This window comes from Fistularia commersonii, chromosome 16 (genome assembly GCF_037954325.1).
Source record: "Fistularia commersonii isolate RoL2024-O1a breed Wild chromosome 16, RoL_Fcom_v1.0, whole genome shotgun sequence".
Taxonomy (NCBI): domain Eukaryota; kingdom Metazoa; phylum Chordata; class Actinopteri; order Syngnathiformes; family Fistulariidae; genus Fistularia; species Fistularia commersonii.
The window spans coordinates 12,405,930-12,421,124 of NC_141299.1; the positions used below are offsets into that span (position 1 = coordinate 12,405,930).

General features: G+C 40.5%; 1 protein-coding gene across 1 annotated transcript; it reads left to right on the plus strand.

Annotated features, from left to right (window-relative positions):
* The first annotated feature begins 5,258 nt into the window (after positions 1 to 5,258).
* On the plus strand, positions 5,259 to 15,116 carry tab3 (TGF-beta activated kinase 1 (MAP3K7) binding protein 3). The gene is made up of 7 exons (XM_086162103.1): positions 5,259 to 5,482; positions 6,186 to 6,357; positions 7,313 to 8,561; positions 10,462 to 10,622; positions 10,766 to 10,859; positions 12,989 to 13,072; positions 13,440 to 15,116. The coding sequence occupies exons 2-7, from the start codon at positions 6,256 to 6,258 to the stop codon at positions 13,583 to 13,585; spliced, it is 1,836 nt and encodes a 611-aa protein (XP_086018229.1). The 5' UTR covers positions 5,259 to 5,482; positions 6,186 to 6,255; the 3' UTR covers positions 13,586 to 15,116.
* Positions 15,117 to 15,195: the final 79 nt, after the last annotated feature.

Genomic DNA, 15,195 nt, shown 5'->3' on the forward strand with positions numbered 1-15,195 from the left:
AAACACATTATCTCCATGTTGACCTGCTTTGGTCAAGATTCCTTGCTAATCAGGTCAGAGGGACTCTGGCTTGACCTCAGATTTATCTGCCCATTGTCGTTATTCGGTGACGTGTTGACGGGTTTGCCTGTTGGAAACTCTGCCGTTGACGACGTCAGAAAGTGTACATGTTTATCAACATCATCCTAGTTAGACCCATATAGATTGATGTCAATAAGGCCTGCGCCAGACATGTTTTGTCTGCTTAAATTTCTTCGGGCGCAGCTGCTGACTCACTGATCAAACATTGGCTTCTGGCAGACAATCGGGTTAGTGAAGCTCCTGTTAATGTATATTTAAATAAATATTGTATTTTGTGGAACAAAGAAGCCTCACTTAGCCACCTGATGTTTTATTCTCTTAAAAGTCCAGATAATATGAGATATTCATAAATACATTGTTTGCCGCTCTAATTCATTCCTAATATTTACAAGTTGAGAATAAAGATCAAATAATGTCGGGTTAAAATTCTCATAATCTCACAATCATTCACAACATTCAGGTGGAGTTGTTCCTCCTTAGGGATCCCCTGACAAATAGGCCATAGCTCCAACTCACACTCCTCCTGTGAAATCTGAGACTCACAATAGGATACAACAGTGGCAGAAAAAGAAACCACACAAGGGAATTCTTGGAAGGTCTGTGGTTCCGAAAAAGAGTAATATGTACCTTCTGAGTGAAAAACCGTATATAACATTTTTGGAAATTAATATCCTACAAAATAAGTATCTTGTGTGCAGACAAGGAGATTAACTAAAGATACATGGTCATATTTGATACTATTATATTAAAAAAAATGATTTAAACAACACTGACTATCATAAAGATATATAAAACATAATTTGGAGAGGTTTAAGTTTTTCTCCTGATCAGACTAAAGAGTTCTGGTCTGTTCTGAAAGCCCGTGAGGCAGAGCGACTTCCTCCTCTTCTGTCCTGCATGGTCTTGGGGACAACACAGGGGCAGCTTTAAATAGCACCACAGCTGTGGAAACTAATCAGCGGAGTAAGGACAGCTAACCTGAGTCAAACTGAGCCTTGGTCTCAGCTGCCACAGCACAGCCCTGAAACCCCTTCAATTTTATGATTGGTACGATCTGACCTCCTACTGAAGCCCCAGTGGACTGACTCAGCAGGTTAAACTAAATACTAGTGGATAGAGAAACCGCTGGAATTTATCAACTTAATCTATAAATGGGTATTTCAGAGGAATATGAAATAAAACAAATTTTAAAAAATATATATGTGAGCATTTTGTCATTTGTAAGTGCTGTATATGAGATAGACAGTTAAATGGATCAGACATTATGTACAAGACAAGATGTTTGTCCTTTGAGAAAAGGTTTGTCTTTTCGTAATTAAACCTAACACATACCATGTCTGGGACAAAGTTAATTCAAGGAGTATTGTCATTTTTTTTTTTTTTTTTTCAAAGTCCAGATTTTCACGAGTTTGAGAGTCTACGCTATATACTCTGGGGATTTACCATGCATTTTACAGTGTTTAGCTTTATGGAATGGTTTGGAATAGGACAAAGTAGAAATTTTTTAACATTCTTCTGAAGTTCTGAAGAAATACACATTCAGCTGTTATAATAAGCACCTTTGAATAATTGAAGTTTCATTATATGACTACGCTATTGACTGTGTACATATAGTCAAAAAATAAACGATGAATTATAAATCCTATGCATCCAGAACTTGTAGTAATTTCACAAAGTTATAACTTTGTCTTAGGTTAGAAGCTTAAATTTTATGACACATTTAGTGAATCTCAACTTGTTCTTAAACTAAACCATACCAGAATACCTGTTAATGCAAAATGTCAGGAGTGTATATATCTTGTATGATGAAGTAACACCTGCAAAATGTATCTATAAAATAATTATAATAATAAAAACTGACAATGATCTGACTTTATTGCATGTTTTCTATTTGACCGAGAAAAAAATACTTAAACAGTTGGTGTGAACTGTTCAGCCCTTTTTCTAATTACCCCACAGGCACTGGTACGTATTGCATCATTTATTTCATATAATACTCAATGTTCACCCCCAATGTGTTTGTCAATTCATATTAGATAGCTACAGTGTAGCTACTATTCTGTATTGGTACATGTCTATGCCAGGGCTGTATCATGACGTGTTGCCAATTTCTAAATGATGCACTTATTTTTTTTAATGGTTTGTTTAGCTTTAGAATTTAAAGAATCGTGTCTGCTCTTCAAGCTTTGCAAAAATATCAAATAGAGAATTGACTCCTTGACAATAATCTCTCTGAGTGGACAACAATGGTGATCAGTCTGACAATCTGACGAATGAAGAAATTTGCAAGGCCTAAGGTTTCCATGCTTTCCATACCATTTCTTTTAAAATGAATGAAGGGATTCTGCAATATGTCATCCTGCGTAGCGATGTCGCTCAGCCCAAACTCAGCTGTCATGACAAGGAAAAACAACCCTAGCATACAACAGCTGTGGCCTAAACAGAGAACAGGCCGACTCATGCTTGTTTCAAGACAATTTGTTGCTTCTGAGAGAAGAAAATAGAGTTGGAGCCTTTTAAAACATCACAGTAATTTCAATTGTCTTTCATAAAAATTCAAATATGTAAAGTCGATTGAAATATTTGCTGAAAATAGTCACATATTATTATTTCTTTTTTGTCAGTACTACTTCATTAGAGATGACAAGTGGCCAAATACTTGAATGGTACACGGTTGTGCAGTACTTGTTCAAAAAAACATGCAAGCCATATCAGCTTATATGGCTGGCATGAGCAAGATATAATGCTGCATGTCTGGCCTAATTTTTCTATGATGGCACACTACAGGATCCCTGTCTTGGTTAGTCTCTGAAAGTGCATTTACACTGCCACCTAGTGCCAACAATCAGACCAATATCTGGGACCTTGCAGACTGTATCGTGCATACTCTTACCAAAAGCAAAATGAAGGCAATTATAAATTGATACTTGTAAATGTTTCTCATCAACAGGCTTCCCAATACATTCCATCAGATTGAAAAGCCAAGAGAAGCTTGTTGAAAATAATCTGTAAGTATTACATATCCATCTCCCATTAAATGAAAAATTCCAACATATTACACAAGAAATGCCCTCGATTAAGTCAAGTAAAACGGAATTAATACCTGATGAGCGATCAATCTGGTTATTGTGAACAGACAACACACAAAAACAGCTGAGAGAACCTGCCATAATGATCAGCAGAGAGAGTGCTCATTCTGTCCAAACCTTTGGTCCACCGAATATACTTTATAGCACATTGCATAATCTTGACACAGCAACTGGATTTGTTTAATTTCTGGAAGACATTTCACCTCTCATCCAAATGGCTTCTTGAATCTTAATCAACCATGAAGAGTTTTTCAAAATATATTGAAAAATTTGATTTGGTCCATTAGGGAACATAGGAGACAGGCTGGATTTTCTGGGCTAGAGTTTGAACAGGTTTGTGAGTATAAGGTGAGTAAAGAAATGGCTTTTTTGGCCAACTAGAGAGACCATCACTCAACAGATGACTCTGTCACATACACACTTAACCACAGACTCTTTTGTCTAGTTTAAGTATCTAGAGCATAGCGATATTGTCTATATTATTCAGTTCTTTAAAAATGTTTTGGATTCTCTAGATCATGTGGAATCTCACATTGTTAACAATGTTTGATGTTAGTCCACTAGACGACTAGATAGTCCAGGGCACGCATGCCACCACTCAATACTGCACTAGCTTTAGTGTAACCTGAGACAGCTACTGTCCATATTTATTTATGTAGTGTTTATTTATGTACTATGAAATATCTATTTCAACTGTATTTTTGTATAACATAGCTTTGCATAATTTGTACAACATAGTTTCTCATAACTTACCATCTGTGCATTCTACTTATAAATAATAGCCATAGTTCCTGTCTATAGTCTACCACATTAAATGTGCATATCCATCTGTATAATATGTTCATGGTGTCCTATCAGTAATTCACTTGTAAATTACTGATATCACATACCATGTACATGCGGTTAATTAATCTTTTACATCTGCACCTGGTGCTTCTTTGCACTTCTGGTTCGATGCTAAATGGGATTCAATTGCCCTGTACTCGCACATATCTAATGACAGTAAAGATTAATCTAATCTAATTCATCACATGTTCATAGTCACATAATCAGTTTAAATCGTTAGTTTAGATATTCTTCCTCTCCTCTCACACGAGCTAACTTCATATCCTCTCACTAAACTCCATACATCTCTTCTTGGGTCTTCTTCCAGGCCTCTTCAGCTTCAGGATCCTTCTACTGATGTATTCACCTTCACCATGACATATATTTCCAGGGCATACCTTCCCCTCTCTAGATTTTCCTTCATCTGCTCACACTACAGGTAGCAATGTCATCTGCAAATGCCATAATCAGTTGTGATTCTTGTCTAACCTCATCTGTCAGCCTGTTGATCACCATAGATAACAAGAAAGGGCTCATTTATAGTGTGTATAATACTGTTAATAACTATCCCCAATTTGCATGTACAGTGATGTTTCTGGAAAGTAATAAATATGTAGGGGTGTAAACTGTGAACACATCAATAAACAAATGCAAAAAAAAAAATCATGATGGTGACTGTCGTCTTTAGGATTTAAGTCTGTGCAGGGCTAAGTCAAGTAGACATGTTACGATATGGACATAGACAACTTGTTACAATTTGTAGATACTCATCATTTACAAGTCTGACAAAAAAATTAAAACAGCAAAATTAAATTTGAGAAAATAAACAATTTGAATTTAATTGGGATGCTAAAAATAAACAACACTTAAAATTATGAATGGCATACACAAGTTAAATTATCTAAATGCCTGTGTGTGAGCAGCCGCAGACACAATTTCTACACAAATATTCAGAATACATTTTACAGCGTTTTTCTAACTAACTATTATGTGAACATTTTGCTTATGAGTTTGGTTAACATATAACACAGTGTATATTGTAATGCAACATGTCATCGTGGTACGGTGACATGCGCATCCGTCCTTCAGAAAACAACCGCTGAACAAATATCCACGCAATTCCAATGAACTCCGTTGAAAGCATCGAAGCAGGACAATGCCCAGCCCACGTATTTTTTTTTCAAAGGTTTAACCAAAGTTGTTGTTGTTGTTTCAATTTACTAGTGCGGGAGAGGCAAGGCTTGCAGACATGCGCATTTTGACAGCGTCAATCACGACAATTTGGACAACTTCCTGGTCCGGGAGAATCTGACACTATCGCGATAGACTGCCTACTCGTATGCAATTCAGTGGCGGGGGCCTACTGGAATGTGATACTACAAATTATTTTGCAAAAGAAATAATCGGCGAAGCTCTCTAAATAACTCCAGAGATATCACAGCTCAGCTATGGTCCGACACATGAAAAAGACAGACTCGTAACATAGGGTAAGTCTTATCAGGCTGACAGCCGCCAATTGCTAGCTCACTTTAGCATATAGCAAGCTAGTCTATCAACACCCCTGCTTGTGACAGCTGACCATACAACAAGACCAAGCTAAGCTTAGCATTAGCCATTAGCTAGCAGCCAGTAGACGAATTAAGTTAATCCTATGTTAGCAGGTGACGTGCCTAAGGGGACGTGTGGCTGAATTGTTTATAAGTAACATCACTGAAAATACAGGTAGCAAATGCTAGATCGCAAAGGCACATGGCACACCGGTCTTGTTTGTGTGGCTGATGTGCTGAAGCTATCTGGTGGTAGCCGTTTAGCTAGCGATGGCATGTCGTCGTTGCTTGGTGCTACAGAATAGCTAAACAAACAACAACAGACTGACAAGCACTTTGCCAGCATTCCCGTGTTCATGGTCATTGATTCCAGCAAGGTTGATGCTCTTATTTACTAACTTTCCATTTTTATGGCATGAATCGTGTTTTTGCGGCTGGCTCTTTTTGGAGAATAAGTTGTGCTCTCAACTGAAACGTATGGGGATATTTTCCAAAGCATGTGGAAGATGTAGGTGCATTATTGCTGACACATAGGGGATGCGCCACACATTTGACAGGTCAACAGATGTATAAGCGTATTGCATGCATCTTGGTGATGTCCGACTTTGGTCTTCAGTTGCGTCTGTCACCTTGTCGTCCTTAGGGGATGAGGCGAAATCGGCTATTTCAGCATTTGCAGCTCTGGGCGCGTTGACCCTCTGTGTTGGCTCGGGATGGCGCAGGGAGGCTCTCAGCTTGACTATCACATCCTGCAGGACCTCAAGCAGCGTTTTCCGGAGATCCCAGAAGGCGTAGTGTCACGATGTCTGCTACAGGTAAACACTTGAACACTTGCTGTGTTTTCTTTCTATTCCCTGGATCCTCAGTCATGATAGTGGATGGTGATGCAGCTAAATGAGCACAAAATCAATATGTCCAAAACACAGTAATGGATCAACTTGACTACTTACTCTTGGAAGAGTTTTCATGGGCTCATGAAAGCTTCTTGAATGTAGCTTTTCTGTGATGTACCACACAAGTACAATGAAACATCTTTATCTTCTCATTTGTCCACCTCAAGGTTTTGCTGATATCCATTTAATCAAATTTGCTATTGAACTAACTGAGTTTAGAGTTCTTGGAGTGTTGTTGTAGATGATGACTAATATTAATATTTCTGATGAAAATTCCAATTTACCAATTATTGGTATCCACTTCAAATCACATTTTTTACATGTTAAGAAGTTTGGTCCTACTTCACCACAGTGCATGGTGCCACAGTAGGTTGGCTAGCTTGGAGGAATCATCGCATGGTGTGTTCAGAGCTGTGAAATTTATAGCTCACAAACTAAGCTACAAAACTCCTACATTTAATATTGGTTAGACCAATGTTTGTAAACTTTTTTTTTTATTTTATCTTCTGGTTGCTACCTGGACCTGCTCTATTTCTTTGTGCTATGCGAAATTATGTACAGCTGATATCCAGAAGTTGGAATGTTTTGAACTTGCTCAGTGTCAAACTCTAATTTAAAGTTTTAGCATAGTTCTGTATCACTGCTCTCCCCAGAGGGCAACAGTGACACTTGTCTTGTTCAGTACCTCTAATGAAAGTGATGTTTAGGTGGCTTTAGCTATAAAGCCGCTTGCTTGTACCTAGGTTTAATTGGTGTTCTACAAAAATTCTGTCAGCAGACGTTATACAAGACTAACCACTACCAGGGAAGAAAATCCAGTAGATACATTATCACTGATCAAACTGTTTATTTGTCACCATTTTCCATTGTTTTTCAGAACAACAATAATTTGGATCTCTGCTGCCACCTCTTGGCTCAGGAGAGTAATAGATACCTGTACGGAGAGTTTCATCACAGTCCAGAGGAGGGGCGACTGAGTCGAAACCACATGCTACACATTAGCTTGGGCTACCCAGGCTCAGAGGCAAGCAAACCAAATGGAGGAGCAACAGGAGTAGGACGCTCCCTAGTACATAGCACCAGTGACAGCCACATCGAACCCCAGCGGCCCAGCTATCCAGAGCCGATGTCAGCCCCTGCCACAATGGCTCCTTCCCCCGGTTACAATCCGTTTTTCATGAACGATCAGAGCCGCTCGGCCAGCACTCCAACACCTCCACCCACAATGCAGGGCATGTCTCCCACTTACTCACCTGTCCAGAGATATACTATGAACCCTATTACAGTTACACTTTCTCAAAGTATACCCAATGTACCGCAGGCTCTGCAGATACCTCCCGGGCACTATGGTAACAGCAGCAACACCACACTGATTATTCGACCCTCACCCTCTCAGAGCCCTCAGCCAGCACCATGGTCCTCCTCAGGGACAGCTGTGTATCAGCATCCGCAGTCCCCCTACAATACCCCCACATATGGTTCGCCTTACAGCTCCCCACAGCATCAGGTCCAGTCGCAACCCCAGCAGCAACCTCCGCACCAGCAATATGTCTTCCTTCCAATCAGCTCCCCAACCCTTCCAAACATTCCCTACCATCACCAGCAACAGCCCCAGCAACCAGCTGTATACAGGCCCTACCACACAAAAAGTTCTTTAAAAAACCAGATAGAGATTATCCTCGAAGGTCCTCGACCTCGCAGTAATTCACCTGTCCATACACCGCACCCCCAAGGAGCACTTTACATGGCAAAAAGCCCCTCACCAAGCTCCCCTTCAAGGGGCATTGCTATGAGTGGACCTCCTGGAGGAGCATCCTTCCACCCCGGAATGTACCTGCAGCACCAGGGTTCTGCAAGGCCTCGACCTGCCTCATCTCCTCAGCCGGGCCAGTCGGCCTATACCTTCAAAATCAAAGTGTCGCCCGGTGGCCAGGCCCAAAGGCCACCCAGCTCGCCTCCTGTGGCTGAGGCAGAGTCACTTCTCAACATAGTTGACCAGGGCGAGCATAATGCCGCTCCTCCGCCCATCTTGCCCATCTCTGCTTTACCCGGGAATGTTGCCAGCCAGTTTCCTCAAATGCCCCGACGTTCAAGCTCAGGCTCTGACGACTATGCCTACACACAAGGTAGGGAGTGTGTACTTTACAAAACCCTTTGTGTTTGTATTGTATTTGGAGTTGCTTGAATGTCCCGACTCGGCTTAAGTTATCATACCTGCCTGTTTGTTATGTAAAATATTCTTTGGATAGTGATGTATGTCCTGATTTGTTATCATTTGTTATTATCATATTATACAATATGTTTTACAGTAGATAAGCACATGATGCATTTTCTAGTTTATATATCAATTTAATGTGTATGGTAGCATGCAGTGCGGCTGATTTTCAGAGGTTTTTCCAGAAATGAATGAGGAAGAACTAAAATATACATTGCACCAGCCACCGTCAGTAGTTTCCTCTAACCTTTACGCTTTTTTTTTTTTTTTTTTTTTTTAACTGTGAGAGTAAGTTACAACACTTGTCACACAAAGACAGACTGCTTCAATCCTTTCTGATTCATCGCCTACTTGATATCGTTCTTCTTCAGTAAGGTTTTACAGTAATCAGCACTCTCGAAGAGTCATTACTGACCCTTCCAAATCTTCTACCGGAGTCAGTTAAAGCCCTAGTTTTTCTTCTTGTTTTTTTCATACATTATTTCTATCTTTACCTGCTAATCTCCCACATTCCACAATGCTAGTAAAATCACCTATCAAGTCCAGCCATCACTGTCGCTATGTCACAAAATATTTCCAGCATGTTCTCTTCCACCCAAGTCACCTGACACCACAACATCAAACATTATCGTGCCCCAGTGGGCTCTATCAAAAGGTTTCCATCGGTAATAGAGTTTACCTGTAAATGTCATTTAGCCAATCAGTTGTTTGTTTTTGGTATAAATTTGAATGTCAAATTATATATTTTGGGAGAATACATTTTTTTAATTGCAAATCTAAAAATGATGTTGCACATAATAATTTTACACAGTGCTATAATATATTGTGATTGAAATATATGAATTTTAGTCACAGTCAGAAGTGTCAGAAGTGAGTCAGAAGTGAGTCAGTGAGTCAGAAGTGATATTGTTTCTTAAATGACAAAAGAAAAGTTCAGTACTTTCCCACAGTGAAAAAGTCTGGAAACAGCAAGACTTTTCATACAGTCAATTGGGAATCTCGAACAGTGTTGACATTATAACTCAACAGAAATGTACCACAACATATAGAAGAAAATATAGATTTTCTCTTTTTCCCATTGTTCCCTTTTATTGATGGGTAAAATCCTATTTCATGGTAGAGTTGTAGCATATAGATCCAAGCTGCTTCACAACTTGCCAGCATGTGAAAGTGCAGATCTACTGTCTGAAAGCAGTCTGCTCTATCCCACTGCTCACTAGTTGGAAAACAATTGATTAATGTGATGTATACATATCATATCATATATATCAACGATACTCTCATACCATAAAGTAGTTTTTTAGAGCTCTCAATATGTTGCTTGCTGAAGTTTTTTTTGGGAGTATTTGTGACCTGGTCCAAACATGGCCAATTCATGCAAGGTGGTCTCAGTGGTCAATTCAGTCTGTCTATCCTGTCTGTTGTTGACATTAGAGTCCTGAATGAGGGTCATATTTATCTGTACCCTATCACTATTTAGTAATGTTTGCTATAATGACAAATCAAACCAATATGATGAAAGACTTTCTCATCATTTTGGAGGAAGAATATTCCCAAAGGAATGATTAAAAACATTACCCATTGGCCCAGTAATGACAAAGTATAATTTCCATTTCAGCAGTACTCTCATGTATAACATCTTCAGCTTTCAACATGAAGACTGTATATGTAAAGAGCTTGTCCATGCTGCCCTTCATGAAGAATAAAGATGTTTCCTTTTCCCCAGCAGTTTCCTGCTCCAAAGGAAACTGCCCGGAAGACTGTTTTTTTTTTTTTTATTGTAGTAGTTCATGCTGTGTGCTTCTTTCCAGCACTCCTGCTCCACCAGCGGGCCAGGATGGAGCATTTACGGAAGGAGCTGTTGCTTGAGCGAAAGAAACTAGAGCAGCTGAAATCTGATGTCAACAACATGGAATATGATGTGCTTCAAAGACGCTTTCGAAGAGTCAACTCCACCAGTCCTTTTCCTAGAGTAAGTCTTAAATGAAGCTGTAAAAGTAGACTAATTTTTCCAAATACCTGAATTATGGGGCGCAACTTTGAGGAACAATGAGGAATTTGCTGCTGTCTATATTTATCCAACGTAACTGGGTTGTGTCTTTGCACCTGCTGCAGTCTGAAGAGATGACCCGATTACGGAGTTTGAACAGACAGCTACAGATTGATATCGACTGCACCCTGAAGGAGACAGATTTACTGCAGTCTAGAGGTACACAAACACCAACACACACAACTTTACCGTCTTACAGATGAATTTGCCTCTGTAGTGGGACTCTTTATAAGAGAGGATTTATCTTTAAAGAGCCAAGGCCTGTGACCGAATGAGTTGAGACCAAATTAAGTGATAAACTAAGTCTTCCATGCGGCAAACAGAGGATCTGTAAATCTTAGCAAGACCAGGACCCGGTATGACCAACAAGCTGCTCACGCGCAATGTAGGTCTTTGGTTCCTCCCTGCACGGCTTGTGGCACACCTGTTACTGCTATATATATTTACTCATCTATTGAGGTTTTCCACTTCAAAATAGGAGGCCCTTCTGTTTGACAGGCCTGAATTCACTGTGACATTTTAAAGCTTTAAAGAGCAAAGTTCTTTCTTGCTGTGACCTTTCATACTTTGTGAAAACTCATGCGCAAAACTTTGGCGAAATCCTTATGCCCCAACCCTGCTGCAGCATGCATAGCGGATGCTAAGCATAGGGGGAGTCTGACAGAAGGCACAACAATGCAGTGACCTCACAGTGGCAACAGAATAGAATGAAACCGTCATGTTGGGGGTTGTTTCACAGTGAGTGATGTGAGGATTGAGCTACTGCAGTGAGCTGTGCATTGCTGTGATAGATTTCGTGCCACCACTTTTCTTTGTCTGACCTTTGTGATTTTGTCACAAAGGTATCGCCATCTTTTTTGAGAGACGTGAATGTCTTTCTATGCCTTCATAGTGTTACATAGATTTTTTTTTACTACTTTACCACATTCTTTCATATTAAACTGTCCATCACTGTAAAACATTCAGTACAAGTAAAAAAGCAGGAATGCCACTGCGCTGCATTTCCACATTAACCACTCCCACTTTAAATTTCTGACCAATTGCACGATAGTTCTCAGCCGCCACATGAGAAAACAATGTTCTGCTCAGATGAAACAAACTTAAAACTACGAAGACTGTCAGATGAAAACACATTTCTCAGTTCTCATGGAGTATGCACAGGACTTTAACACGCCATAGCAGTAGATAAGCGTTTAAGTTACTGTTGCTTTGACATTTCAGCCGTTGATTTGTTGCGCGGCTCTTTGTAATGGCGTGATGTGTCTTTTGGGATATTTATGCTGGCTGAGTTGGCCACCCCTGACCTGGGCTAATCCTTGATTCGGCTGGCTGGATCTCTGACCACAGGGGTGGGCGAGCGCAGGAATCTCGATCATTTTCTAACTGATAACAACACTCCCAATCTATTTTGACAGGGTTAGCTATCCCTTTATTCATTTACAAAGAACGTTGAAATCTGAAAGTGCAGCTTTCTAGGCTTTAAAGCAGGCTGACATTCAGTCAGCCCCAGAAACACACAGATCAGGATGCGTGATAATGTAATTTCTCTGCCGAGTAACTACTTTGCTTGTAGCTTCCAAAAGCCTTGCTTTGCCACTCAGTAAAATGCCGGATCATTAATCTTCATACTGGTGATGCTGAGTTTTGTTGATTTAGCGAGATGGTTGAAAGGCACAGTTTGCATCGTCGGACATTGCGGATGTACTTATTCTGCTTTTTTTTTTCCTTCTTTTTTTTAATCGGACAGAGTCACGTTTACATGTATATAGGTTGATTCAGCAGTATTCCATTACATTGCAGTGTTCTCCCTGCCTATTTAACGGTAAGGCGGGTCTGCTTACTGGAAATCGATCATGATACTTTGGCAGGCCAACAGCATGCAACATTTACTGTAAATGTGCACAAACAGTACAAAACATGATCAGCAACATTTACCTTTGCCATTGTTTATCTTAAAAAGGGCCATTTTGATTTTGTGAACACCGGCTTCATATATTTAAGAGTGGGGCAGTCAGTAAAAACACAGTCTTGACAACCAAGGATAAGAATTTTTTCACAATATCTGAAAATTCACCAGTCACTGGATTTACTATGTTTGTTCCTACTGAATTGCATTAAAAATGATTGCTGCATGATTGTTATATTTCCTGTAGTTTTTCTTATATGCATTTTTCATTCATGTTAAATGTCATCAAGGATGATTTCTGAAAGTTGCACCACTGGCCAGAGGCTGTGTGTGTGTGATCACAACACATTATTCTTTTTCTGATTTTGGCTCTTCTCTACAGGGAAGTTTGATCCACAAGCAATGAACAACTTCTATGACAATATTCAGCCTGGTCCAGTTGTGCCACCCAAGCCTGGGAAAAAAGGTCGGAATTGTTCAAAACTCCATGAAACATTTTAACTATGATTATAATAATGTCTTGGACGCTGGTCTGAGATTCAATAAAAGACCTGTGTGGTCCTCCTTACTTCTTTGCTCTGCTTTTCTGAAAGGCCTTGGATTTTTTTGTGCAAAAGGCTCAACTGTTTTGCGAGAGTTGGCCTTAAGAAATGTGTTTGCATGGAAACTAGATGAGAACTCACTCCTGTATTCAGTGGACACACATGTCTGGAAGATTTTGACTTGAATGTTTGATGCTTGAATGCATGTCTCATGTGTCTTTTGAAAGACAGCCAAAGCTAATTACTGCCCCGAGTTAATGACACTTCAATTGTCGTCTCTGTCTCTGTCAGACAGCGACCAGGGCTCCAAGCCAGTACCGGGTCCCCAGAGGGATGAGGACTTTGAAGGCGCTCAGTGGAACTGTGAAAGCTGCACCTTCCTCAACCACCCTGCACTCAACCGCTGTGAACAATGCGAAATGCCGCGCTACACCTGAGCTTAGCGCTGCACTGCATTGCCCGTTCATGCACCACCCCTTACCCATGCTTGGATAATGTATGCCCACTCCGTGTCTAGAGGTCATCCCCTGTCAGCCGATATATAAGCCCCTCTTACCTGCTGAGGAAGAGCCAGCATCCGTCTCTGCCCACTACTACTCCTGTGCACTTTGACACTTGTTTCCATCAATGGATAATAATTATTTTTAGGACCAGTTGGAGACTCCTGTGGCAAAGCTGTAACAAGGACAAAAAAGGAGAAAAAAAAAACTGGCGTGACAGGCCTGAAAGGTCAAAGGGTTGAGGCAGGAGAATTTACCTGCGAACATTCCACCAGAATGAGCGACTGCCTTGTTTACACAACTGCATCCATTCCTGAACCTAGAGTGGACAAGTTGTATCTCCCTCTTTGACAGCGGAAATATGGAAGCAATGAAATCTAAAGTCTGACAAATGCAAAATGTAGACTGTACACTGTATCTGGCTCTTTATTAGAGCTCTTTTCACTGAAAAAAGAACACTATAAACACTTGCATATGAGTATAATCCTGGTACTTGTATGCACATTATGCCTCCCTGTATTACATGATGAGAAGATGTTGAATTCCTGTGCAAATGCCTCAACTTGCTGTACTTAATAAAGGAATTGATTCTATGTGATTTGAAGATGAAACGCTGGCATTTCTCCATTGTAGGTTTGCTTGTCAGCAACTTCAGGATTTCCCCGAGGTTTTTGGGAATGACGCGGTCTCGTCGGCCTCGCAACACCATGACCTCGGGCAAGCCCTTGGGGGAGGTTTTGCACCAGAGTATGAAACAGTTGGTATAGGGGTCAGCACCTCCACCTCTGTGTCCATGGCTCTCTAATGGAAAATGTTTGATATAGAGTTAGGGAGGGAATTGCTGCCACAAGTGAATTTTATCTCAGGGTCTTATTCACAAATGAGGCTAAACTGAAGCCCATGAGGACGCTACAGTGGCTGGGTCTGATGTGGCAAAGAAAGAACTGGGCCGGAAAGCAACACTTTTACTCTTAACAGTCTGTTTACATTCCCACCCTCACATGGAGTTATGAGCTTGGGATTGTGACCAAAAGAATGAGGCATCAGATACTAGCAGCCCAAATTGGTTGCCTCCACAGGGTCCCTGGACTTTGCCTCAGAGATAGTGCGAGGTGCTCTGGAATCCACGAGAAGCTCGAAGCCGTTCACTCATGTCGAGTGAAGTCTGCCGAGCTCTTTGGGGCATCTTGTAAGAATGTGTCCTGTGAGAGGTGTAACTAGCACATCCAAAGGAAAGGAAGCCCTACTGTTGTTCCAGAACATGCTTCAGGGCTTTTGTACTGCGTCTCGACTGGGAAAGCCTTGGGGCCCCCAAGAGAAATGGGGCGCTTCGATTCTTTCTCTGTCACCTGGTTCCAAAGAAGCGATCAACAACTGGTGGAGTTTACTTCTGTTTGAGTTCAATGTGACACAATACAGATATTACTATTTTAATGTATAAATAATTCAATAAAAATCTTGGACATTTTCTCTCCATTGTTTTTAAACATCTAGGTATTTTCATAATTACTGACATTTTTTCTCATGAAACTTAAGCTTATGGTGAA

Bases quoted from the DNA above. Each gene is read 5' to 3' on its own strand.
- tab3 (XM_086162103.1), top strand. From the start codon at position 6,256: ATGGCGCAGGGAGGCTCTCAGCTTGACTATCACATCCTGCAGGACCTC. The intron at 8,562-10,461 runs GTAGGGAGTGTG...GCTTCTTTCCAG, and splicing joins CGACTATGCCTACACACAAG to CACTCCTGCTCCACCAGCGG. The intron at 10,860-12,988 runs GTACACAAACAC...TCTTCTCTACAG, and splicing joins AGATTTACTGCAGTCTAGAG to GGAAGTTTGATCCACAAGCA.